Source organism: Microcebus murinus, chromosome 5 (assembly GCF_040939455.1).
Source record: "Microcebus murinus isolate Inina chromosome 5, M.murinus_Inina_mat1.0, whole genome shotgun sequence".
NCBI classification, from domain to species: domain Eukaryota; kingdom Metazoa; phylum Chordata; class Mammalia; order Primates; family Cheirogaleidae; genus Microcebus; species Microcebus murinus.
Window position 1 is genome coordinate 29,739,567 of NC_134108.1, and position 25,022 is coordinate 29,764,588.

Genomic DNA, 25,022 nt, shown 5'->3' on the forward strand with positions numbered 1-25,022 from the left:
TCCTTCAGGCTAGGAATAAGAGTATGGTCAAAAAACAGGAGGCTTGCCTTTGATCACCCTGCAGTAATCTGAAACTCCCATCCAGTGTAGTGAGAGGCTGCTCAGTATAGCGAGTGCATTCACACAGTGCCATAACCTACTCTTCCTGGACCCTGTGTCCCTCCATTTTTATTTCTCTTCCTCTCTGTATCCCCTCCTTTCTTCATGGCTGGAGCCAGCAGCAGCAGTCAAGTCCCTGGTGCTTGCAGAGACCCTGTCCCAAGGCTGGCACCCTTACGTTGTTGCTGCGGGGGATGTTTCTGCCCTTGACGTCTACCCAGCAGGTCCTGGTGGAGGGGAGGGACCTGGCTACTAATATTCCATATTCTCAATGCTTCAGTTGTTTTAAAGCTTTACAGGTGTTTTTATTTCTCATCTTGTCCAAAGGTTTCAACATCACTCTTCTCTGATGCTGACCTATTGTCATTTGCCAAACCCACCTTGCTCCAGTTTTTTCTTAGGATGAATCCCTTTCCAGGCTACTCTTTGAATCCCCTGGTAAGCAGGTCCACCTAGGGGTTGCCTTCCAGACATGGTCAAATATGCCTGAATCCATAAAGGACATAGTTTAGATGCACACTGGTAACTCTGGAAAAGTTATGGGAAAAGAAAATACACGCAAGAAAAAACAGGATGGAATATGACCAGCAGAGAGAATAAGTAGTATACAGGTGGCTCGTGTATGCTCGAGCCTGCAAACCCAGAGTCAATAGTACGTATTTGTAGTATTCTTCTTATCTGTATTTTTCATCTGATATTCTCGCTTATATTTGTTTGACTTTGTATTGTTTCTATTTTTATAAGCCACTTTAGAATTTTTTTTGAAACATAGCAGAATATAATAGACAAATAAGGAAGGTAACTTATAATTGCCATATTGAATATTTAGCATTCCGAAGACAGGAGTGGTCAAAGGCAGAGGCAAAAACAACACAAAACAAAATAAACTTTTGATAAGCAAGGCTACAGCCAGAACTTGAAATAGAAGGAAAAAAAGATTTTTAAATTAAAATCGAACTCTCAAATGACGATTCAACCCTGATGTACTCTGCAGATGGTAAAGTAGTTTGGCAGAATTTGTCACATCAAAGCCAGACCAACCCCAAACCAGGCGGAAAGCAAGCATCAGGGCGCGGACTCTCGCCGTGAGGAACAAGATCTGGGCCCCGCAGGAAGAAGGGGTGAGAGAAACGTGCTGGGGGAGGTGAACCGTGCCCCTCCGGGGCGGCAGGGGCGTCGCCGGGTGCGAGGACTCTGGAAATTCGACAACTGATGCAGAGGTGATAAGGTTGCGGGGACGGACTTTCTCTCGCTTTCTCTCCACCACACCCCAGGATTATCCCTTTTGCTCACTCGGCTCCTCCCCTCCCAGGCTAAACTTGCCGTCCCTCCCCAGTTTCTCGCTCCGGGCTTGCTCGCCCCCTTCCCCGAGGGCCCGCGCTCTCCCGCTGCGGACCCCGGCCGCCGCCCTCGCCCCTGCCCTGGGCCCTCTCCTAGGCGTCTGCCTCCTGCTCCCGGCCTTTCCTCCCACCGAGTCCCGACCCCTGGACCGAACGGGAGCGGGGGCGGCAGGTGGGGCGGCGGGGAGGGCCCCGCAGGGCGAGAGTTCGCGGAGCCGGGCCGACGGGGCGGGACGGGGCGGGGCGGGGCGCGTCCTGCCGGGCGCCCGAGGCGGGCAGAGCGGCCCTGCCCCTCCCGGCCGGCCGGGGGCGGTCCCTGGGCTCCCGCTCGCCGCTCCGGGTGCGCTGCTCGCTCCGCAGAGGCTGGCGCGGGTGCCGGCGGCAGGAGGCGCCGCGGGATGTGCGGCTGGGGGCTGCTCTTGCTGTGGGGGCTGCTCCCCGGGGCGGCGGCGGGGGGCTCGGGCCGGACCCTCCCGCACCGCACGGTCCTCGACTCGGAGGGCAAGTACTGGCTGGGCTGGGGCCAGCGGGGCAGCCGGCTCGCCGTCCGCCTCGAGGTGCGCACCGCCGGCTACGTGGGCTTCGGCTTCTCGCCCACCGGGGCCATGGCCGCGGCCGACATCGTCGTGGGCGGGGTGGCCCACGGGCGGCCCTACCTCCAGGTAAGCGCGTCCCCTCCCGGAGCCCGCCCCGCCGAGCCCAGTCCAGTCCCTACCCCAGGGAGGGTGCAGGTGCGAGGAGGCTTTCCGGGGCCACCGGCTCTCTCTCTGGGGCCGAGCCTGCACACCCTCGCCCCCTGCAGCCCTGCACACTCTCACCGGCGGCTGCTCCCCCGGAGCCCGAGCCGCGGGGGCTCCAGGCTTTTGTCCCGGGAAGCTGAGCGCGGGTGACCCCAGGCAGTTTACCTTCTCTGGACACTATCCTGTTCCCAGCACCCCACGTAATAGACCCCTCACCTGCACACCTGCCCCACAGCCCCCTTCATCCCTGATGGGACAGGAGAAGGATCTCGGCTTTGGGGACCCAACGGGACGGCGCTCAGAGGACGCGGGGTGCGGGGTGTGGAGGGACGGAGAGCTTTAGCACTTGGCGGTCTTGCAGTCTACCGGGGGGAATCTCAGAACTTCCCAAATCCTGGCTCTTTTGGAGCCCCGAGGCGCAGTGCTTCGTTGGCAACGCCATCGTCCAGATGAAAGGAGGGTCCTTAAGCGCTTAGGGACTTTGCTCTTCCAAGAGCTGTTTAGGGAGCCACATTTAGACCTTCAAAACCTGAGGTCCCCAGGCCAAATCTATTATGTGGTAAAAATTTTTCACTTTAATAGCTAAGAAAGTTAATTTGACAGCTGCTGGTTTGCTATGAAAGAGCCTAAGTAGCGACATTGCCTGTTCATGGGTGTGCCTTTCTGAATAGAAAAAAAAAAAAAGTTGTGAGATGACCAGAACCATTGGGTGGTTAGGTTTCCTGGACATCTTTGATCGTGACCAAAGTTTCCATTGTGGTGAGTATACACTCTTTGTTACTTATCAAAATTCATCCAAAAATACTGTCCTTTGCTAAAAGTCTCTTGATCCAGATGAAAACTCCTAGTTGTTCTGGCATTGCATCAAGACTTTGATAGTATTAAAATCAGTGTTGCCCGATGGATTTAGAGTGCATTTCTTAGTAATTTTATTCTCGACTTCTGAGCTCGATTTCCTCAGAGTTCTGAGATACCATCAAATTTGAGCCCTGATTCTGGCGCTGAGCTCTGGCAGGAAAGAAGTGGCAAAAATAAAAAGTTCAAAGCCACCCTGTTATTTTTCTGTTCGTAAACTAATCATTTCCTCCCCAAAATAGGTAACTCTACAACTCCAGTAAAATAAAATTTATGAGGATTGCATTCTGCTGAAGTCACGGATGGGTAAATTTTCTTCTGTTGGCAACATCTCAGACATTAAATTTTGTGAACCAACAATATTTGATCTCAGACACAGGCCTCACTAGAAGAATGACTTATTCTCCTGTGATATGAAGTAGACAATACCTTATTAAAATACGTATTCGCGCCAAGGCTACTTCTTCTTCTTCTTCTTCTTTTTCTTTTTTTTTTTTTTTGACTATTTGTTTAGGGTGGAGAATCTGATATGCCCTATAATTATCCTTGCACCTTCTATGGAAGGAGGCATGATAAATTTTACTTTAGTAATATTATCAAACAGAGCACATAAACGTTACCTTGATATTACTTTTCCCCAAAGTATAGCAGTTCTAGAATTTGATGTCAAATGAAAGGCCAAGAGTAGAATCCTGATCCAACATGCCGTAATGGGCCCACTACAGCACAGACTTTATTAAACTACAGAGTGTTTTCACACTGCTAGATTTTCTTCATAGGATTGCATAAGCCTTCATTAAGTACTCTTGAGATTTATTTTGAAACATGGAACTTTTCTTAAAGTAATTAGTGAATATATATCCATATGAGGTAAATTAGAAATGGATGCTTTGTCAAATATTTAATGAGCAAGAAATAGGATTTTCCCCTCCATTTTTATTCTTAAGGAAATGAAATCCTTACTTTCATTTATAAAGGATAGCCATTTTCTTATTTTGGTGACATCTTTTGCCATTCAGTTTCCTTAAACATTGTATTCATTTTTTGACATATAAAATATAATTTAATTCTGCTAATCAGTTAAGTGGAAAGACAATTTACTTACAACCCATTTAAAAAGATGAAAGACACCAAATACTATAAATAATTAAATAAAAAGAAATGTATTAATTCCAGCTGTATCATCCAGGCTGGTGATTCTGTTTTCTAATACTTGAAATTGAATCTTCTCCCTAGAAACTATTTGAAATTTTTCCTATAATAGTATGAGAAGGGTAAACTAAACCAAAAAGTGAAAAGGATTCTTAAATGTAGTGTATATGATTCTATCAGTGGACTTAGGATTTTGTGTAATTTTGTTCCCAGTGAGAATAAACTTTACATGGAACAATGAAACAAAAAACATTGGCTTCTGGGGTATCAGTATACATGTAGCAGCCACTGATAGTTGGACAGTGACATCAGGCTACTAATAACCTAAGTTAATATTCTAGTCACCTCACCTTTCATCCATAAGACAAAGGATTCTATTTCATCCTTTCTTATTTAATTTTAAATTTAAATGTAGACTTTTAAAATAAAATGTAAACTTTTATTTTTTGGATTGTCTTAAACTCTTTATTCAAAAAGGTGTTAATTCCTTGATAACTATATAAGTACATTTTAATCAACCAAGTAGAGGATTATTGGCTAAATAGATATCACAAGCCCAAATATTTGTAGATACCAGGAAAGAAATGAATAAGAACATGCAATATTTGTCTTACTGTGCCTGGCTTATTTTATTTAACATAATGACCTCCAGTTCCATCTAGGTTTCTATAAGTGACATGATTTCATTCTTTTTATGGGTAAATAGTATTCCACTGTGTATCTAATGTGAGTGCAGGTATCCCTTTGATATATTGATTTCCTTTCCAAATAGATCTATACCAAGTAATGGAATTGGTATATTATACAGTAGTTCTAATTTTAGGTTTTTGATAAATCTCATGCTGTTTTCCATAGTTGCTGTACTAGTTTATACTTCTACCAACAATATGTAAGAGTTACCTTTTCTCTGCATCCTTGCCAATATCTGTTGTTTTTTGTCTTTTTATTAATAGCCATTCTGACTGGAATAAGATGATACTTCTTTGTGATTTTGATTTGCAGTTCTCTGATAATTAGTGATATCAAGCATTTTTTCATATACCTGTTGGCTACTTATATGTCTTCTTTTTTGAAATGTCTATTCATGTCCTTTGCTCATTTTTAAATGGGATCATTTGTTGTTGTTTTTTTTCCTGTTGAGTTGGTTAAGCTCCTTGTATATTCTGGATATTAGTCTCTTATCAGATGAATAGTTTGCAAATATTTCTCCCATTCTGTAGGTTGTCTCTTCACTCTTGTTGATTGTTTCCTTTGCTATGCAGAGCTTTTTAGTTGAGTATAGTCTCATTTATCTATTTTTGTTTCTGTTGTGCTTTTGGGATCTTAACCATAAAATCTTTGCCTAGACCAATGTCCTAAAATGTTTCCCCTAAGTTTTCTTCTAGTAGCTTTATCGTTTTGAATCTTGTGTTTAAGTCTTTAATCCATCTTGATTGAGTTGATTTTTTTATGTGGTGAGAAATAAGGGTCCAGTTTCATTCTTTTGCATATGGTTATCCAATTTCCCCAGCACCATTTATTGAAGAGGATGGCTTTTCCCCAATGTATGTTCTTGGTACCTTAGTTGAAAATCAGTTGGCTATAAATACATATATTTATTTCTTATTTCTCTATTCTGTTCACTTGGTCTATGTGTTTGTTTTTATACCAGTACCATGTGGTTTTGTTTACTATAGGCTTGTAATATATTTTGAAATTAGGTAGTGTAATGCCACCGGCTTTGTTCTTTTTGATCACAATTGTTTTGGCTATTCAGGCTCTTTTTTTGGTTCTATACTATTTTAGGATTTTTCCCCCTAATTATGTGAAAGATAACATTGGTATTTTGACATCTCTTCTAGAGGGGAGGCAGGGTTGCTGCCAGTGGCTTCAGGCATGTGAACATGCAGGGACTGTTGGGCCCCAGGACAGAATACAGTCTGGTGGAGATTGGATTCTTAAAATGGTGCCATGCTGCAGCTGCTTAGGATTTGGGGTTGTTAGGAGTGAGCATGAGCTCCCTCTCTAGAGCAATACTGCTATACGGTCCCCAGGCAACTCTCTTTGTCAGTCTCAGGGTCTGTGAGGGTTGAGAGGCTCTCCCTTGGCTCAGACTGTAGGAGTCCACAGCGGGAATGGGGACCACTGGGGAGCTCTCACTTACCCTTTCCCTGCATTACAGAGCCTCTCCCGGCTCCCAGTCAATCCTGGCTGAGCAGGCTGCCTTGCTTTCCTCACTTTCCTTGCTTTTGGGGTTTCCTGTCACTTAATTGTTGCATTTCAGCATTATCTCTTAAATCATCTATTTTAAGTGTGATTATCTCCTTGCTATTTTGGTTCCTCTCCATGGAAGAGGTAAGTACCAGATGCATTAGTCAGCCATCTTGAAGCACCTCCCTTACCACCACTTTTGAGTACCTGTCCACATGTATCCATTCTCTCTTGACACTACTGAAATTAAGGGCAATGTTTACTTAGTCACCTCCCACCCCACCCCTCAACACAAATACACACCCCCACACACCCCTGCACATCCCACTCACAAAGAGTTAGTAAACAATTGGCAATTTTTCCACTGTCCTTATATTCCATACCTCCTTCCCCCAACCCCCTAGAGAAAAGATTGCTGAACCTCAGCAACCCTATATTTTTCAGTGGTTACCAATCACTAATTCAGGGCTAGAACCAGTGAGCCTACCTCCAGAGGGCACTGTGACATTTACCTGCAGATTTGTGGAGTTAAAGAATCAGATTATGAATTTCCTTGCCTTAAGGCAATAGGCTTAGCTACCCTTTAAAACTATATTTGGTACCTGGCATTATAAAAATTTGCCCTGTCCATTTTGTACCTTTTCTGACCCTTATGGAGATATTTCCTCAAAAGGTGTATAGCTAGGTATGATCAAAATGGGGAAGAAAAGAGAGAAATGTTGTGGTTATGAAATGGAGCGATTCTCGGTGTACCCTAGTGGGTAAATTGTTCTGGAGCAGCTTATGCTTGTGGGAACGTTACCCCTGGGGTGCTGCTGAGGTCAGTTTTCACGCTATCTTTCCCAGAAGTGGCAGAGGTAGGAGTGGGAAGCAGTCTTTTCTTTTTGCATTGGCTCTTTAGAACCTCACTGTTTTGTGTCAGTGAATCAGCGCCCCTCTCATTTCCCTGATGGATTTGTGTCCTTTCCTTGTTCTTTGCCCCTTTTTGACACAGAGCAACTCCACCCCTACCCAAACCATTTAGCAACTCTGAGTGCCCATTTGAGGCAAGTAATCCAGTTGATGAATGCCGAGTTTGTGTGAGTTTGAGAAGAGAGCAGCATTGTTGGATGTGCCTGTTGAATTTGCACCCAAATTGATTCACCCTTCCTCTGGGGGGGCATACATCACCAGTGAATGGAAGCTGAAACATGTCATCATTCGTTACAGCCTTGCTTGCTGGCTGTCTCTAAAACTGAAGCCTTTCTGTGATGAGAAGTGTCTTCAGCAGCAGGGTAATTGCTGCTGGGCCACTCGCGGAGGAAGTGCTTGCAACCGATTTGAAATCACAGAAAACACTGAGCATTCTTTGTGGTTAACGATGTGCTTCTTTTAAGCGCACCCCGGCCAACGGCAACAAAGAAATGTTTGGAAAGCAAATTGAAAGGCTGTAAGGGAAAAATGAAGAGAGTGTGCATCCCTGACACAGCTCAGCTGGTGCTTTGTTAAGAGATATTTATAAGTCTTCGGATTATGCCCCCCAATTTCCAGATGACGAGGGACCTGTCCAAGCTGCATGCTTTGTGCATTAGTAATAAGGACACATGCTTCAGTGTAATGCTGGAACCTGGGATGATGCTCTTCAGCTGTATGCGTCTCCCTGGCAGAGCAGAAGATTTCATAATTAGCCTGAGGAAACGGGAAGACTGAACAGCCAAGGGAACAATGCACCTGAATTGACAAACGGAGTTCAAGGCTTCAGGCAACCTACGGCATATTTCTGGGGCGTTGAAAGGAGAGGCAATAGTCCACTTTAAAGAGAGTGAACAGTGGTTTATTGGTTCATCATTCATAATAGAGTCCTGTTAAAGTTACTGACAAAAGGGACGAATTCATTACATATCATCATGTTTCTGGAAATGTTTGATCCATATGTAATAAAATATTTCCATATGGATGACTCACAATGCTTTTTATTGTAACATAAAGAAATAATTAGTAAAGAACTTTTAAACAGAATAGTATTTCTCCAGGAACCTTCTTCCGTATCTATGTCTTTTTAACTTGTTAAATTTCAGAGCTCATAAAAAATCTGCTCATAAGGATATCATCTAGCATGTAAGGAAACATTTCTACAAAAATGATTTCAAAGGGGTAGTGTTTGTTAACTGTAAGCTTGGGATTCTATATCTGAATGCTATACAAATAATGTAGAGACCAAATTGAATTTACTATGGAGGTCTTTCTTATTCATCTAGTTTGCCAAAAATGATGAATCTTTATACCATTCTTGTTTCTACCAGTTAAATGTTGAAGTTTTGTGTACTTACTTGCTGCCCCTTAAGAGCTCAGGGTTTGGCTGATTTTTCTCAACCCCCTGCCCCGATGCCCCCAATGTTTCAAGTGAGGAAACTAAGCCTTAAGTAACTATTACATGGTTTGTTAGGGGCCATATAGATCAGCAGCTTGGATTTGTTTTCTCTGAGCCTGGGTTTGGTGCCTTTTTTTCTCCTGCAAGGAAGCTGTAGCTCATGTAAAAACATATTCCAATTTTCTTCCTACGTAGTGGAAGGACATGTATACTAAAATACATATATAAACAGAATGAAAAAATAAAATCGGAGTATTTCTCTTACTACTTTGGTTCCACTATAAATGTCACAGTTATGAGTTTCTATAATATGATTTGTTATGATTTATCACTCATTGAGTTCTCAATATATGCCATACATTGTGATAAGTCCTTAAAGTGTGTTCCCATGTAATTCTCACAGTAGCCCTATGAGGTCAATATCTAATTTCCCTTATTGTGCAGATGTACAAATATGGGGTTCCAGGTCACACAGCATGGAAATCATTTGTGGCTTTCACATGGCTGTCTCAATAAAGTAGAGATCTATAAGCAGAGAATGTTGGAATATTATTTAAGCAATATTTATTGAAGGTTTATTGAGCAGCTCTAAGTGCTGGGGACATAGCATTGAATGAGATAACATCAGTGCTATTACGGAGCTCATATTTTGGTGAAGGGTAATAGTTAACAAATAAATAATCAAGACAAATATCAGAATGTGATAAGTGCTATGTAGAGAATCAAAATGGAGTCCTGTGATAAGGAGTGTGTCTATGTGGCTCTGATAATCAAAACATCAAGGCAAGCAAGTGTTCCAAGTTTTGAACATTGTCTTTTGAGGTTAACCATAGTGCTTACAATTCAAAATATTGTATACTATGAAGAAGATTATCTGGCGTGGGCATCAAAGAGCTCAGTAGACCTTAAATATAGAAAACTGCCTACCTGTAAAAAGTATAATTAATGTTTTTTCACATGTGTCTGAACTGCATGAGCTCTCTTTTCTATTTCTGTGGCACTGTTACACAGATGTTTACTAAGCTCAACTAGAATCTTTCAAGCTTTGATCTAGAGACTCTTAATTCTGCATTCTCTCTCATCTTCAATAATATTTGAGAGCTAAAGGCCTTTGAGAAGTTAGAGCAACGAAAAATGGTCCTCTGCAGAAGATTTCCATCTTTTATTCAGTTTTTAGACTAAAACTTTGACATCTCAGTTTCTTAAGAAAACACTGAATTGCTGCCTTTTTTTTTCCTACAAAGTTTATTCACTGAAACTTCACCTGTGTACAAAGAAACTCATGGTAGATTAAAACACATAGACACTAGGCCTCCTGGTACTTTGGACACCCAGTTCCTTTTGGATAGGGACAAGATGAATTCATGCTAGGCAGATTGCAGTCCAGTAATGAGCTGGCAGAGTTAATAGAGAATTGAGAACTGGGGAAGATACTTACTATTCCTATGTCAAAGTTTCCAACTCATCTGCACATTAGAATCACTCGGGATCTTTTAAAAATTCTATTGCCAGGCAACTCCCCCACCCATACCAATTAAAGCACAATCTCTGTGGAGTGGACACAGACAGTAATATATTTTCAAGTTTCTCAGTTGATTTCAATGTGGAGGCAAGTTCGGTGATTACTGACCTTATGTGGTTAGGTTCTTTGAGAGGAATCAGGTGACTGAGCTTGCAGAAGCTTGGAAGATTCCAGACCCAGGGCATGGTGATACAAAGCAGAATTCCACAGAGAACCATTTGGAGTGAATAGTTGGTGTTTGAAGCAAAGGCTCTCGTATGCTTGGACATTTCAGATTATTTATTTTTAATAGGAAAATAAGGTGGATTTTCCTCACATGAAAACACTTGTGAGATTAGTTTAATGAGTTTGTTGATAACTCTAAGTATTTTCTCTCATTTATTTACTGAGACAGGCAGCAATTGTTGAACTGAGAGTAGAGGTGTGTTTTCAAAATATGCTGAGCCAGGAATCTTTCGCTCATCCTCATAGCCCTCCACCATTCCTGGGCACCTTTTGTCACCTGGCACCAGGTGCTGTATTTCTGAGCAACGAGAATAACTGCACACACAAGCCTCAAATGTGTCAGTGATGCACAGTTACAGGGCATCAATGCAACATCATTTCATTAATAAATGAAATTCCCTGGTAATTCTCAGTTTATGTTTAAGCCAAGAGAATTATTCTGCTTTAAAATCTCTTATTAAAACCAACGGTAACAAAATGGACTCCCTTTGTATTTGGAAAAATTCTCGAGTGTCTTTCCAGTTATGTAAATTCATATCCTTTCCCTTTCCTCTCCGTTTTCCAAGGTTACTAATAAGCAATGAAATGCCCTCAAGATACAGTTACAGAAGAGAGGAGGAGGAGGAGTAGCAGGAGTGCTGGGTAATAGTAATCTTGTTTGGGTGTGCATGGAACATTTGCAAGTTGATGACTGTGTCAATGCTGCCAAATCTTCCCGAGGTACCAGAAACAATCTCACATGCTTGGCAAATCCCCAAGAAATACCTGCTGAATAACTGCTAAGCAGTTAAGAACAGGAAATCTTCTAGACTGAATGTGAATCCCAGCACTGCTTGCTACTTATTGTGTGGCCTTTGGCAAACTCTTAACCTCTCTAAGTGACAGTTTCCTTCTGTGAAGAAGGGGGATCATTATATATAACTTACAGGCTTTTGTGAGGATTAAATGAAATAGGCATGTAAAGCTCTTAGTAGAACATGTGACACATTGGAAGTACTCAATAAATAGAAGATACTATTGTAATGAATTAATCATTCAGTGTCATGTGAGACTGGTCAGAAGACCACATGAAGAAAAATTTCCGAGCTTTGCAACTTGGGGAGAAAGTGTGCACTAAATGTAGAGATGGGGGAGATTGATAGTAATTTTTGAGAAAATTTGAGAACAATCTTTAAGCAATTGGTTGGGGAACACTTTGCAATCTTTAATGACTTAGAGGCCAGCATGGTTTCAATAAACATAGATTATATGACAAGACTGCATTTTTTTTTGCATTTGATTTGCTGGACCTGTAGATTAGTGTATTAACTAAATGGTGCATCTGAGTGATAGTAAGGTATTTTGCAGAGTTTCTCATATCCTTGTAGAATATGGACTACATTTGAATTAGTTATAATTGTAAATATTTAAACACCTATACCTAAAACTTGTTAACACACTGGCTACATTAGGTTACAGAATGAGGACTTAAAAGATAGTGGTATACTAAAATGATAACAGGAAACTAATTGGGAATATAAGTTCAACAACTTGGTTAAAAAATTAGCTATGTATGTACAAATGTATAAAATTGTACTTTATTGAAATTCATATGAAAAAGCTCTAGGTATTTGCCCATTTTGAGTTCAATATGATGTGGCTTCTAAGCACAAAAATGCAGTAATCACCTATAAACTCTGCTGTTCACATCAAGGGAAGTGATATTGACATAGCACTCAATCCTGCGCTGATAACATCAGAGGATCCCTTCTAGGAATAGCATTTTTAAAGGACATGTAGGTAAACTGGAGCATACCGAAGAAGAACTACAAGGATGGTTGAAACCTCTGGAAATCTGGGCATCAAAGGAATGGGAAATATCTGGCCATATATCTGGCCTGGAGGAAGAACAATGAGAAAGACACGAACAGTGTCTTTGAAGTAGTGTACAGTCTTCCTCAAGAAATATGAATTAGATGCTGCCTGTTTGGCTCCAGAAGAAAGAAAAGAAGACCCAATTAATATACATGAAATGGTAGAAGATTTTAGCTTAGTATAAAAAACATTTCTGACAATAAGAGGTGTTAAAACTGAATGGGTTGCCTTGTGCGACTGTGAGATCATGAACTTTGTCACTGGAAGTGTTAAATACTGTGTGATCATCTCCTAAAAATATTTTTGAGACAAATCCTCCTTCCGTGGGAGCCAGGATTAGGTATCCTTTGGGTTATCTTGCAAGTTGAGTGTGATGCTGAAAATCACTTCACATTTATGCTTTTGGGTTGTTCAAGAAATGAAGAGAGGGGAAGGCATTGGCAACTATAAAACTGTGTTGTTTTTTAGTCTCAACAAGTTCGCCTGGTCTGTGTGGATAAATTTGCCCTGGACCATAGTGTGAGAGTATTTTACCTCTTTTCCTAATATGAATTTCAGTATATTTGATTTCTGTATAATGGGTATATATTAGTTTTGAAATCTGAAAAAAAATAAGAAAAAAAAAGAAAAGGAATGTTTTAAGATTTGTATATTCTCAAAGGCAAGAGGGTGGGGGGCTTCTAGAGCAAAGCTGAATGTGAAGTTGGGGAGGTTCTCAGCCCCTTCCCGGCACCTCCCCCACTGGTGCGATGCTTTGAGCTGTCTTAGAACAGGCTGCGTCTTCTCTGCCTCCTGACCTGCCCATCTCAATGTCTAGGTAGACATCTTAAACTTAACCCGATTTACCTACAAAGTGTTTTCTTCCCAGCCTTCCTCTTGTTAGTAAATGCCACTTCCTGTTAGTGCCAGTCAAAAATTGGGAGTCATCCTTGTTTCTTCTCCTTCCTTCACCTCGTATATAGAACCCGTCTTTAGGTTCTATTGACTTTTCTCCAGAATGAATTTCAAACCTGTCCACTTCTCTCCATTTTACTACCAGTTTGAGGAACCCACGGGACACCTGCCAGCTCCTAAGTGTCTTCCAGGTCTTATTCCTTCTTCTCTTTATTCTCCATATGGCAACCTTGTTGCTGATAGCTCCCTACAATGACCTATAAGGTGTCACAATGTCTGCAGCCTCATCTGATCGCTGGTGACCTCATGTACCCCTTTGGGCTCTGTCATTCCACCTCATCGGCTTTTATTTGCTTCATCTCACTGGATGACCCAGCCTCCTCTCCAGGTCCTTTTCGATAGCTGCTCTTTCTGGAATCTACTTCCTCCACACTTTGCATGGCTCCAAACTATAGTTTATTTCTCAGCCTAAGGATTAATATCATTGCCTCGGTGTTAATTTTTTGATTACCCAGCCTGAAGTAGCCTTCTGAGCCCTCTCTGTAATCTCTGTTTTATTTTTTTGTAAGCATTTATCTAAATTTTTTTGGTTATTTTATTATTTAAATTTCTTTAAATGATACAATATTATTTAATATTACTAGTAAATTATAAGTTCCATTATAGTAGGGACCTTGCCTACTGTCTTGTACTAATCATGTACCCTCAGCTCTGTAACAGGGTCTGAAGAATAATAGTCACTCAATAAAATGTGTTGAAGAAAGAAAGGAGGGGGGGAAGGAGGAAAGAAGGAAGAGTGGAAGGAAGGGAGGGAGGAGGGAAAGAAGGAAGGAAGAGATCAAGGAAGAAAGGAAAGGGAAGGAAGAAGGAAGGATTGAATGAAGGAACCAGATTTCTCCTCAAAATTTATTTCTCATATAAAATGGTCATGGACAGTTAAGTCATCTAAAAATTCTTTGAAAATTAGGATGATGGGATAGGATGAAGGTAAAATGATATCTTATTTGAATGGTGAACTCTGAAGTTGTTTTTTCTGCTGAAATTTATTTTGTTCCAGATAAAGAGTCAAATTTTTAATTTTATACTATATCTCCGATGATTCTATAATTATAGCAAAGTATTAAATTATTCTACATGAAAACTAAAATGAGATGACTGGCTGTGGGAGAAAATTCAGGATGTGTGTTTTTAGAAGGTGGCCTCTTAAGAACTTAAAGAACAAACAAATTGCTCAGGTGGGCCTCTTTCTTATTGGAACACAAGCTATAGGGTTCATATTTTGGCTTTCTGGTAGGTATTTAATAGAGCCCTTATTAGACATAGAAAGTTTCAGTTTTATCTGAAGTGGTTTCTAAAAGGCAAGCCTCTTCTATTTTGCCATTCCACTCAAATTTCTAAGATTAGTGAAGAAATAACTTATTAAGATCAGCTTATATTCAACTCTGAAGATTGCATTTATATGGTTGTTTATACAGATTTATGATTTTTTTAGGATCAAAGATTCTCTTTCACCCCAAAATATTTATTATTATACTATCAATATTATTAGATCACCCTAACACTTATAGAAATTGATATTACAAACAGAAATGTTTGAAGTAACAAGACTCTTGAGATTTAGGAAAAGAAGAAAAACTACAGGCACCTGTTGAAGAAAATGATGACAGATGGTAACATTTTTCTCAGCAATCTCCCTGCAGCTGTGCTTACATTCAGTTCTCCAAGCTGAACTAAGGTCTGTTCGTATCATTTATTACACCCATAAGAGTTTTCACTTCCTCCTATTCAACACAGCACCAAAGATTTTATTTAAGAGAGAAGAATAGACTGACAATGAGTGAGAACCAGTTTAACATCTGCGTAATCATGTTTTTGAATGAGAAGTCACAGCCATCTTGGTATCTTAGTTTGAAAGTGATGGTTGGTACTCGTGCTATCATGCAACATAATAAACGTCAATTTCCTGCCAATTTCTGTTTGATGGTAACTTCCATTACTGTTGCTACATGACATTTTGAAACCTCAATTATATATTTCTTAATTTTTTTCAAAGCATAAAGTGTTCAAAAGAAGAAGTATCTTGTGAGAACACGTTTCAGGAATGATGTTTTTTATGACACAACTGAAGATTAGCCTTATTACTGGAGTCTAATTATTAACTCAAATTTTCAAAGGTAACAGGTAATTTTTTTTATCTAAAAAGTATAAACAAGCTAAATACATGATCAAAATAATAATCCACAATAAAAACAAAAAAAAATACCTCAATGACAATTCATATTGAAGCTGGTCTTAATCCAAGTATTTGAATTAGAATATGAGACCTACATCAAACCATTCATACAAGATAACATAACTTTACATTTCACTTTGCAAAACGTTAAAACTGAATAACTGAAAATAAGAATGACTTGTGCATAGCATCTTTGATATTCACATTATTAAAAAAATTGATGTATTTTTATTCTTAAACTCCTACAAAATTTCTGCAGAATCATGATTATCTGAATCTTCTCCAACTCTCTTACCCTCATAAAGTCCATTTTTAATGATTCCTAATTGGAGCTTACTTTCATCAGTATTTTATGTTGTATTTATGATATGTACAATATATTGAATATGTATATTACACACTTACATTATAATGGCTGTGACATCAGGCCGTGACACTGACAGCATGCTGCAATCAATATTTCTGTTTTTATTTTAAAAGTACTGGAATATCCAGCACCATAGGAAAATGGCTAACGAATAGCCTTCCCCACGGATGTACAATAGAGCTGCATGTGATTCCATTCACTAAATGGGACAGGCATTGGGGCCGAGGGCATCATCTGGTTCTAATTCTAAAGGTGAAAATCAGATGTAGTAAAAATGGTTTAGGAAATTTCCTTAAATATCTCATAAGTACTATACAGTGTGGTTTTCTGAATATCAACTTCTTGATGACTTTACCAGTATTTGAACTCTTAATTGGTCACTGTTTTACTGTGTTAGCTTCATTCTACAGTACTTATTCCTTGAGGGTCATAGTAACACAATAACTATTCATTTGATTATGCAATTGAATAAGGTTTATCCCTTTGTCAAACTGTTAGGAAACTCAAACTCATTGCACTTTTTGGGGGATTTAACCAATCTAGATCTCAAGACTGATGGTTTCCATGCTGACTTTTCTTTGAATGGCTTGCTTTATTTTTCGCCTTTTCTCTTTCCTCTTTTCTTTCTTTTCCTGTTTTTATTCCTCTAGCAAAAATAGTTGAATGATAGGAAATTTGAGACGCAGATTTTTTTTTTGTCTTTTTCTCTCCTTTCGCCTCACTTAATTGTGCTTTTGAGATTTGCCAATATGCCATTTCTACTGTGTAATAGTGATGCCATTAAGGCTGTATTTGATAACAGTCCATGAATTTTCTTAATACAGAAGGAAGAACTAAGGTTCTACTCCCAAATACTTTGGTTCCACCAAATTAAACTATTCCTATACCACAACGCTGTGAAGATTGATATTGAGTTCTTGAATTTTTATCTTTTTTTTTTTTTTTTTTTTGAGACAGGGTCTCGCTTTGTTGCCCAGGCTAGAGTGAGTGCCGTGGCGTCAGCCTAGCTCACAGCAACCTCAAACTCCTAGGCTCAAGCAATCCTCCTGCCTCAGCCTCCCGAGTAGCTAGGACTACAGGCATGCGCCACCATGCCCGGCTCATTTTTTGTATATATATTAGTCGGCCAATTAATTTGTTTCTATTTATAGTAGAGACGGGGTCTCGCTCTTGCTCAGGGTGGTTTCGAACTCCTGACCTTGAGCAATCCGCCCGCCTCGGCCTCCCAGAGTGCTAGGATTACAGGCGTGAGCCACCGCGCCCGGCCTTTATCTTTTAATTTTAAAATTATTTAGATTTAACAAAAGGAAAGGCAGGACGCTCCTTTTTAAAGTATTCACACATATTTAATGAGCATCTTCTGTAGGCAAATCTCTCTGTTAGGGACTGAGGATATAAATTAAGACTAGACAACATTCTGAAACATGACTTCTCTCTCTCTCTCAGATCTATTGTTTCTTTCTTATTTATTTAAAATTGGTAGGAAATCCCTTCCTTGCGTAAAAGGATTTCAAAGAATTGTTGCATGTATAAACTCCTTTTTCTAAAGTCCAATGTCAGTTTCCTAAGATTCATGTCTGTATGGGGGCTCACAGGTCATAACAACGTTCCTGGATTTCAGTGCCAGATGTGGCTGCATGGCAGATCGTCAGACCCAAACTCATTCTAGCATCTGGTTAAACACATTCCACTCCAGGTCTTAACCATATGTAAATATAATTAAGAGCAAGTGGGAAAATAATCAATTATTCCCCCCACACCTTTTTTTTTTGTTCTACTTATGATGTAAACAACTATTTTAAAGGCACAAATTTATAGCCGGATTAACAAGATTATCTGTCTACTTCTAGGCAATTATCACATGGTTGAAAGATAACGCAATATCTAGAATATATTGCATGTTACATGGGAATGTAAATAGAGGAATTCAGAAGGGGAATGATCACTTTCAGTTGGAATGATCAAAGATAATTTCATAGAGGAAATAAAATCATAAGCCTTGGAGGAAAGGAAGAGATTAAGTATGTGGAGTTAGTAGAGAGGATATCTCAGGCAAATGAAGAGAGTAGAGGAGACAGCAAAGAACAAAGTAAAGAGCTGGAAAAAGGCTGGGTATTTGAAGGAGCCATAAATAGGTAATAGAGGTTATGTCATAAGATTAATAATAGGTAACCTGGAAAGCCAGCTTTGGCAAAATTTTAGGGAACCTGGAATCTAAATTATAGAATTTGGTACTGTATACTGTTGAAAACAATGCAGTGACACAGAGAGTTATTATTCAAGGAAGACCTTAACAGAAGGATATAAATGATAGAATCTGAGCTGAGATAGGAGAAATTGAGATGAAATAGAACTAAAAGGTGGATTATTTTTCAAAGGAAGACTTGATAGGAACAGAGGCTATAGAAGAATGAAGTTGTGAATATGGATGGCTAGGAGAATGGCAGTATAATTAAAGAAAATCAGGAAAACTAGTCTTCCAGGTAGAAAGTGAATATAATTTTGGATTTATTGTGTTTGAAATGGCAATGAAAGTTTCAAGTGGAAATAGACTTTTGGATATGTGATACTGAATAAAGGTGATAATTTGAGATTGTTGGAGTAGGTGAGATTACCAAAGGATGAGATGTGAAGATGGAAAAATATAACGTCAAGGGCAGAACTTTGAAGTCCTTATTTAGAGAATGGGAGGGCAAAATAGAGCAGGGAAATGACTCACATAAACTGTAGACAATCAACAGAGGGGCTTTCTGCAAGTGGAGACCATGGCTATACTTGCCTTGTTCCGGGACTTACTTCTTCTTAAACTTAGCTGGGAAGAATTCAGTCTTTCATCATTAAGTCTGATGTTAGCTGTAGGCTTTTTTATAGTGCCCTTTATAAGGTTGAGGAAATACTCTTCTATTGCTAGTTTACTGAGAGATATTACAATGAATGAATATTTTCAAGTGGTTCTTCTGAATTTATTGAGATTATCATCATTTTCAAGACTTTTGATGTGATGAATTCTATTGATTGATTTTCTATTGTTGAGACAACTGCATGGTTATGCTATATCATCCTTTTTTATATTGTTGAGGTCTATTTTCTAAGAAATATTTCTATTTCTGTTAAGAAAATCTGCATCTAGGTCCATGAGAGACAATGGTCTGTAATTTTTCAGTAATGTCTTTAATTTTAGTACCAGGATAATGCTAGTATCAAAAAAAAATGAGTTGGGAAGTACTCCATCCTCTTATTTTCTAGAAGAGTTTGTGAAGAATTGGTATTACCTCTTCCTTAAATAGTTGGTAAAATTCCAAGTGAAAGCATTTTGGCCTAAAATTTTCTTTGTAGAGAGGTTTTTTTGTTTTTTGTTTTTGTTTTTTCCTTTACCCATAAAGGCTATTCAGAGTGTCTCTTGTTTTCCTGAATCAGTTTTGCTGGTTTGTGGATTTTGTTTCTTATCTAAATTATCTAGTTTTTTGGCATCAAGATATGCATAATCTGATTAACCTTTTAGTGTCTGTAGGCTCATTGTGATGTATCTCCTTCATTTCATTTATGTCTATTTTCTGTGTATCCCATCTGCTCTTTGTTTTATTTTCATTTTTTCCTGCTTTCTCTTACAGTCAGTATTTTTTTTTTATTCCATAAAGTGGGTATTTTTTAGGCTACAGAAAAGGGAGATGGGAGGTTTTGTGTATCATAACTGAAATTCTCTTTGTATGATGTGATGTGAAGGTGGGCAAATATTGTCATCTTATATAGAGAAGGTTTAGAATAGTTATTTGGGAAGGTCTCCTGAAAAAACAGCAAGAAACTAATATGTGGTTTTCCAAGCATTAATGAGGGTCGAGCTGAAGTAAACATGGAAATCATTTGGACAGCTAAGGTATATTGTAGTCACATCTGAAGATCTGCCTCCAAAACAGGGCCTAAAAGTTGGAAAATGTGAAAAAAAATTATAGTGGAATTACAGTGGTGGTTAGGTTAGTTCACATTTTAATTTTAGTTTAAATAAGATCCAATCATATTTTCCCTCATTAAGGTTGACGATATCAGCTTCTTTTAGAGAATCACATTTTTCTGAGAGTCAAAAACTTCGAAATAATTTGGCAGCTGTCTTTTCTAAATATTAACCACTCAGCTAATTACATAAGGCAGATGAGTGCAAGGAATCTTCAATAGGAGTGAGGGAAGTTTCTCCCATTTTCTAATAGGTAAGTTATCTCAAAAGTGACGAAGGTGTAATAGCTGGAAGGAGTTGGTATTGTTGAGTTGTTGAGTGGAAATAAAATGAATGGAAAATTGGCAATCCAGTTGGATATTTTGTGGACTAATGGTTTGGGAACCATATTTACGAGACTAGGATAATTACTCTACTCTTTGAACTGATTACAGTTTGCACTGTATTCCTTTTGTTTGCAAAAACTGTGATTGCTTGAATCACATAATGAAATATGAGTTCAGTGAAAAGGCATAGTTTAGTTGAGCCAAATCCTCCTTTGTCCATAGACATTGTTATTTCACTTACATATTGAAAATCTATGTGAAGAAAAATGGGGAAATCATAGTATTGTAGGAGCATTTCATTTAAATTGCTTTCAAAGTTACAAGAAGTTTCTCAGAAGAAATTTTTTGACAAACCTCAACCTGAGCAGTAGAAAAGTAACATTTTATGTGAAAAATTGATGTGGCTAGTTTCTATTGACAGAAAAAAATAAAAATAAAAAAAGTAAACTGACCCATCCTATTCTAGCAGTAGCCCCTATAATATAGAATAGTGAAGAAGAGTGCAGACTGGGTCAGAATACCAGGGTTTGAATATTGCCTTTACGATTTACCAGCTGTAGAATCCTGGGCAAGTTGCTTAATCGCTTTTTGTTTCTTTGTCTCTATCTGTAAAATGGAAAAATAGATTCGCTGTGAAGATTAGATTAGTTAATATATGCAACATGTTTAAACAAACCCTGGTGCATAGAATGTACTCAGAAGTTGTAGTTATTGGTACTGGGGCGAAGAAAGGTTAGATTCTGTGCATTGTCAGTAATTTGGGGTTTTAACATATTAAAGAATATCTAGATCTGGTACTCTGGGTGCCAAATTTATGTATACTCAATAATTTACCTTACAAGGGTACTTGGAATGAAAATGTCAAATGCCATCCATCTGAGTGTGACTATTATAGACAATTTGTGGTTTTAGCTTGTATATTGTATTTTTTTAGTCAAGCATACAGTCACTTCTTTGAGTACAATTTTAATGTTAGTAAGGTAATTATAATTATGTTTCTACATGTATATTCTAAATCAACTCTATAATTTTTCAAAAATAAAATATCATTTGGCACTGAAAAAACAGTATAATCAAGGCAAATTTTGTGTCTTTTTTAAGTGACCAAATGAACACCATGATTTTGATAACTGTCAACATCATAGTTAAATGGTAAAAGGTACGGGAAGATACTTTGGGGATAAAATCAAACTGTAGTGTAAAAGAGGGAAGAAAATCAGCATTGAATGGGTGGTAACCATGGTAGACAGTTACACCCCCCCATATATTATCTCATTTATTTATCTTCCAAAATCCATAAAAGGGGTACATACTATTCCCGTTTTACTAATGTTAAAACTAAAGCTCTCAGAGTTTGATTTCAACAATTTTTCCAGGCTGTTCAGGAGCACAACTGGGGGTCGGATCCCAGGCATTTGCTTTCAAAGCCCATCCTCTCTCTACTGCACTTGCCTGCCTCCCAGAAATGATTTGTACACCACTGAACACGTTTAGTACAAAAATTATGACTGATTCACAAAATAAAAACTTCCCTAGTTTTTAAATATCTTTTAATTCAACTAGTTTTCCATTGCCTTGAATTTTATTAAGAATGTGCCATTAAAACTCATGCTGAAACAACCCTCCCACCCTGGGTCTTTTTGCTCTTATGAACAACAAAGGGAGGCTCCACAGGCACACTCGTGGAAAGAGTGATAACTCTGGGGCTGATTCTGGCTTTGAGGCTCACTAGTTATCTCACTTTGGGGTAAGACATTTTACAGTGCTGAAGGCCCTCTTTTAGTTGTACAATGAAAGAAAAGTACTAAATGATATCAAATGTTCATTCATTACATCTCTTTTGATGCTGTATGATGTTATCAGTCTGCGCTGCCTTTTCCTAAAGGGCCAGAAGTTCAAAGATGCACCAGTTTTCCAGGGAAAGATTCCCTAGTTGGTAAACTCTAGCAAAATTCCTGGTTGGAATTCCCCAGGATTTATAAAATGACTCTATGTACAAGATTTTGTAATAAGCAAACCTAGAATCATTTTTTTAAGATCCTATAAATTCTTTTCACGCTGTATGTGGGATATCCTGATTTTTCTTTCTTTTTTTTTTTATTTCAGGATATTATGGGAGTACAAATGTTAAGGTTACATATATTGCCTATGTCCCCCTGCCCCCTCGAGTCAGAGCTTCAAGTGTGACCATCCCTCAAATATTGCACATCTCACTCATTATGTTTGTATATACCCATCCCCTCCTACCCCCTCCCACCTGCCCAACACCCGATAAATGTTATTCCTATAATGTCCACTGAGGTGTTGATCAGTTAATACCAATTTGCTGGTGAGTACATGTAGTGTTTGTTTTTCCATTCTTGAGATACTTCACTTAGTAGAATGGGTTCCAGCTCTATCCAGGAAAATACAAGAGCTGCTATATCACCATTGTTTCTTAAAGCTGAATAGTACTCCATGGTATACATATACCACATTTTATTAATCCACTCATGTATTGATGGGCACTTGAGTTGTTTCTACAACTTTGCAATTGTGAATTGTGCTACTATAAACATTCAAGTGCAGGTGTCTTTTTTGTAGAGTGCCATTTGATCTTTTGAATAGGTGCCCAGTAGTGGAATTGCTGGATCAAATGGTAGATCTACTTATATCACTTTAAGGAACAGACATTTTTCAAAAGAAGACAGAGTAATGGCCAAAAAACATATGAAAAAATTCTCAACATCTCTAATCATCAGGGAAATGCAAATGAGAACTACAATAAGATATCACTTATCTCCAGTAAGAATGGCCTTTATCAAAAAGTGCCCAAACAATAAATGTTGACATGGATGCAGAGATAGGAACACTCCTACACTGCTGGTGGGACTGATTTTTCTTTTCTATATTTTCCACAGGATTATTTTACAAATGCAAATAGAGAGTTAAAAAAAGATGTTCAGCAAGATTACCACCTAGAATATGCCATGGAAAATAGCACACACACAATAATCGAGTTTACCAGAGAACTGCATACATGTGATACAAATGACAAGAGTATAACGGTAAGGAGTCTGTCAGTGAATGCATGCATGAAGAAATTGTATCCTTACACTTGTGAAATGCTTTGCAGAATAAAAGAAACAAATATTTAAAGATAATCTTTGATAACAAAGTCACATAGTCTTTGGGGGAATATTTAAAAAATCTTTTTAGAAGACAAAAATAAAATCTAAGACTATAAATTTCAATAATGGCAATTTTGTATGAATTTAACATTTTGAAGAGCTCTTTAAAGTTTGTATGATTTAGCTATAAATGCATTTTGGCTCCTCTGTAAAGTTTGAAAATAGACAGTAGATAAGGTTTGAAGACATGTATTACACAAGAGAGAATTATGAATCTGAATACTGAGATATAATTGGAATTTATAACCAATTCATCTTTGTAACTTTCTAAAATCAAGATGAATACTTGGCTGATTATAATTGCCTATTGCCATATTATATGAGATCTCTTATTTTCAGACTTCATGCAAAAATTAATATCTTTATGTGTATGCAAATTAAATATTTAGAGGATATATAATTCATGTGGTACATCAGGAATTTCCATGAATTGCTTGGATCAATTTTATTTTGTATAGACCAATATAATTATCTTTTTTATTTGGTAAATTAAAACTTTAAAATGGAAACATAAAAAATATGAAGCAGTTCTGATTAACATTCAGCATAAAGAGTAAAAGAGAAAGAGAGAAAAACACATGCAAAGACATGGATCACTTTTTATATAATATACAGTACAATTATGCTTTAATTAGAATAATAATTATAGTCATTTGACTTATTAAGAAAGAATATAGCAAAGAGAACATTTAAAATAAATAGCTTTTGCTTTATTATTTCTTTTCAAAGTTCTTATTATAAAGATCTGGCAAAAGCACCTCAATCTGTGGGAGGACTGAACAATTTCTTTACACCCCAGCGAACCTTCCCCACCCACAACCCTTTGGGCAATCTCTCTTTTTGTTGCTCAATGGAAACCAATTTCATCTGACAGTACTTTCCCTAGTTGGGGTACCTGAGTCTCTTGGAAATTCCCAAGATTCATAAAATGACAATAGAGCAACTCTTGTGTAATAAACAAACCCAGGATCAGAAATCTTTCTGTCTTTATACTTGCTCTATAAATTCATACATGTGACCAGGCTAGTGCCTAGGAAAAAACCTACTGTGAAAGGTAAAGTCTTAAGGTAATTTTAGTTTTTATTCTATTTAGTTATTTTTCCTAAAATGTTCCATGGTACTAAAACTGGTTCTAATTTTCCAAAGTCCCTGCTGCTTAACAAGAATATTTGCTTGGTAACTAGTAGATGCTAGTTTAAAGTTTTGGTATGATGATGATTTGCTATTGTCATATTCATGAAAGTGTTAATTACTAAGTCATTTGCCTTTCATTCTATTTTGGAACACCTAATTTTGCCAAAAAAGATGATTTCCTTCCAAAAAAATAATAATAATTTGTCTAGTTGCATCCTTAATAACTAAATCAAATGTATACAATTAATGTCAGAGACCATGTTAAAAATGCCGAGTGTCATTATTCTCTCTCTATTTTTGTTTTTTACTTGTATATCTTGTTTAAAATAGAGTTCTTTAAACTCAACTCAGTGGTAAGGAAAGTGCTCTCATGAGACATACTCTTGCCTATGTCTGGTCACCAGGATAGCACCGTGAGAGTGATCTGGGCCTACCACCACGAGGATGTGGGAGAAGCTGGCCCCAAGTACCACGACTCCAATCGAGGCACCAAGAGTCTGAGGTTATTGAATCCTGAGAAACCCAGCGTGCTGTCTGCGGCCTTACCATACTTTGACCTGGTAAATCAGGATGTAAGTTTTTTTCAGGTTTTGTGATTGTAGGGATGGGTGTATTAAAAGTG

The 25,022-nt window shown here is 38.4% G+C and overlaps 1 protein-coding gene across 1 annotated transcript in view; it reads left to right on the plus strand.

Annotated features, from left to right (window-relative positions):
• The first annotated feature begins 1,740 nt into the window (after positions 1-1,740).
• Positions 1,741-25,022, plus strand: part of MOXD1 (monooxygenase DBH like 1) — a 78,084-nt gene continuing 54,802 nt past the window's right edge. Inside the window, exons 1-3 of the mRNA XM_012736627.3 lie at positions 1,741-2,101; positions 22,997-23,143; positions 24,805-24,972. Of these exons, the coding sequence (XP_012592081.1) occupies positions 1,838-2,101; positions 22,997-23,143; positions 24,805-24,972 (579 nt within the window). The 5' untranslated portion in view covers positions 1,741-1,837. The remainder of the gene's footprint in view (positions 2,102-22,996; positions 23,144-24,804; positions 24,973-25,022) is intronic.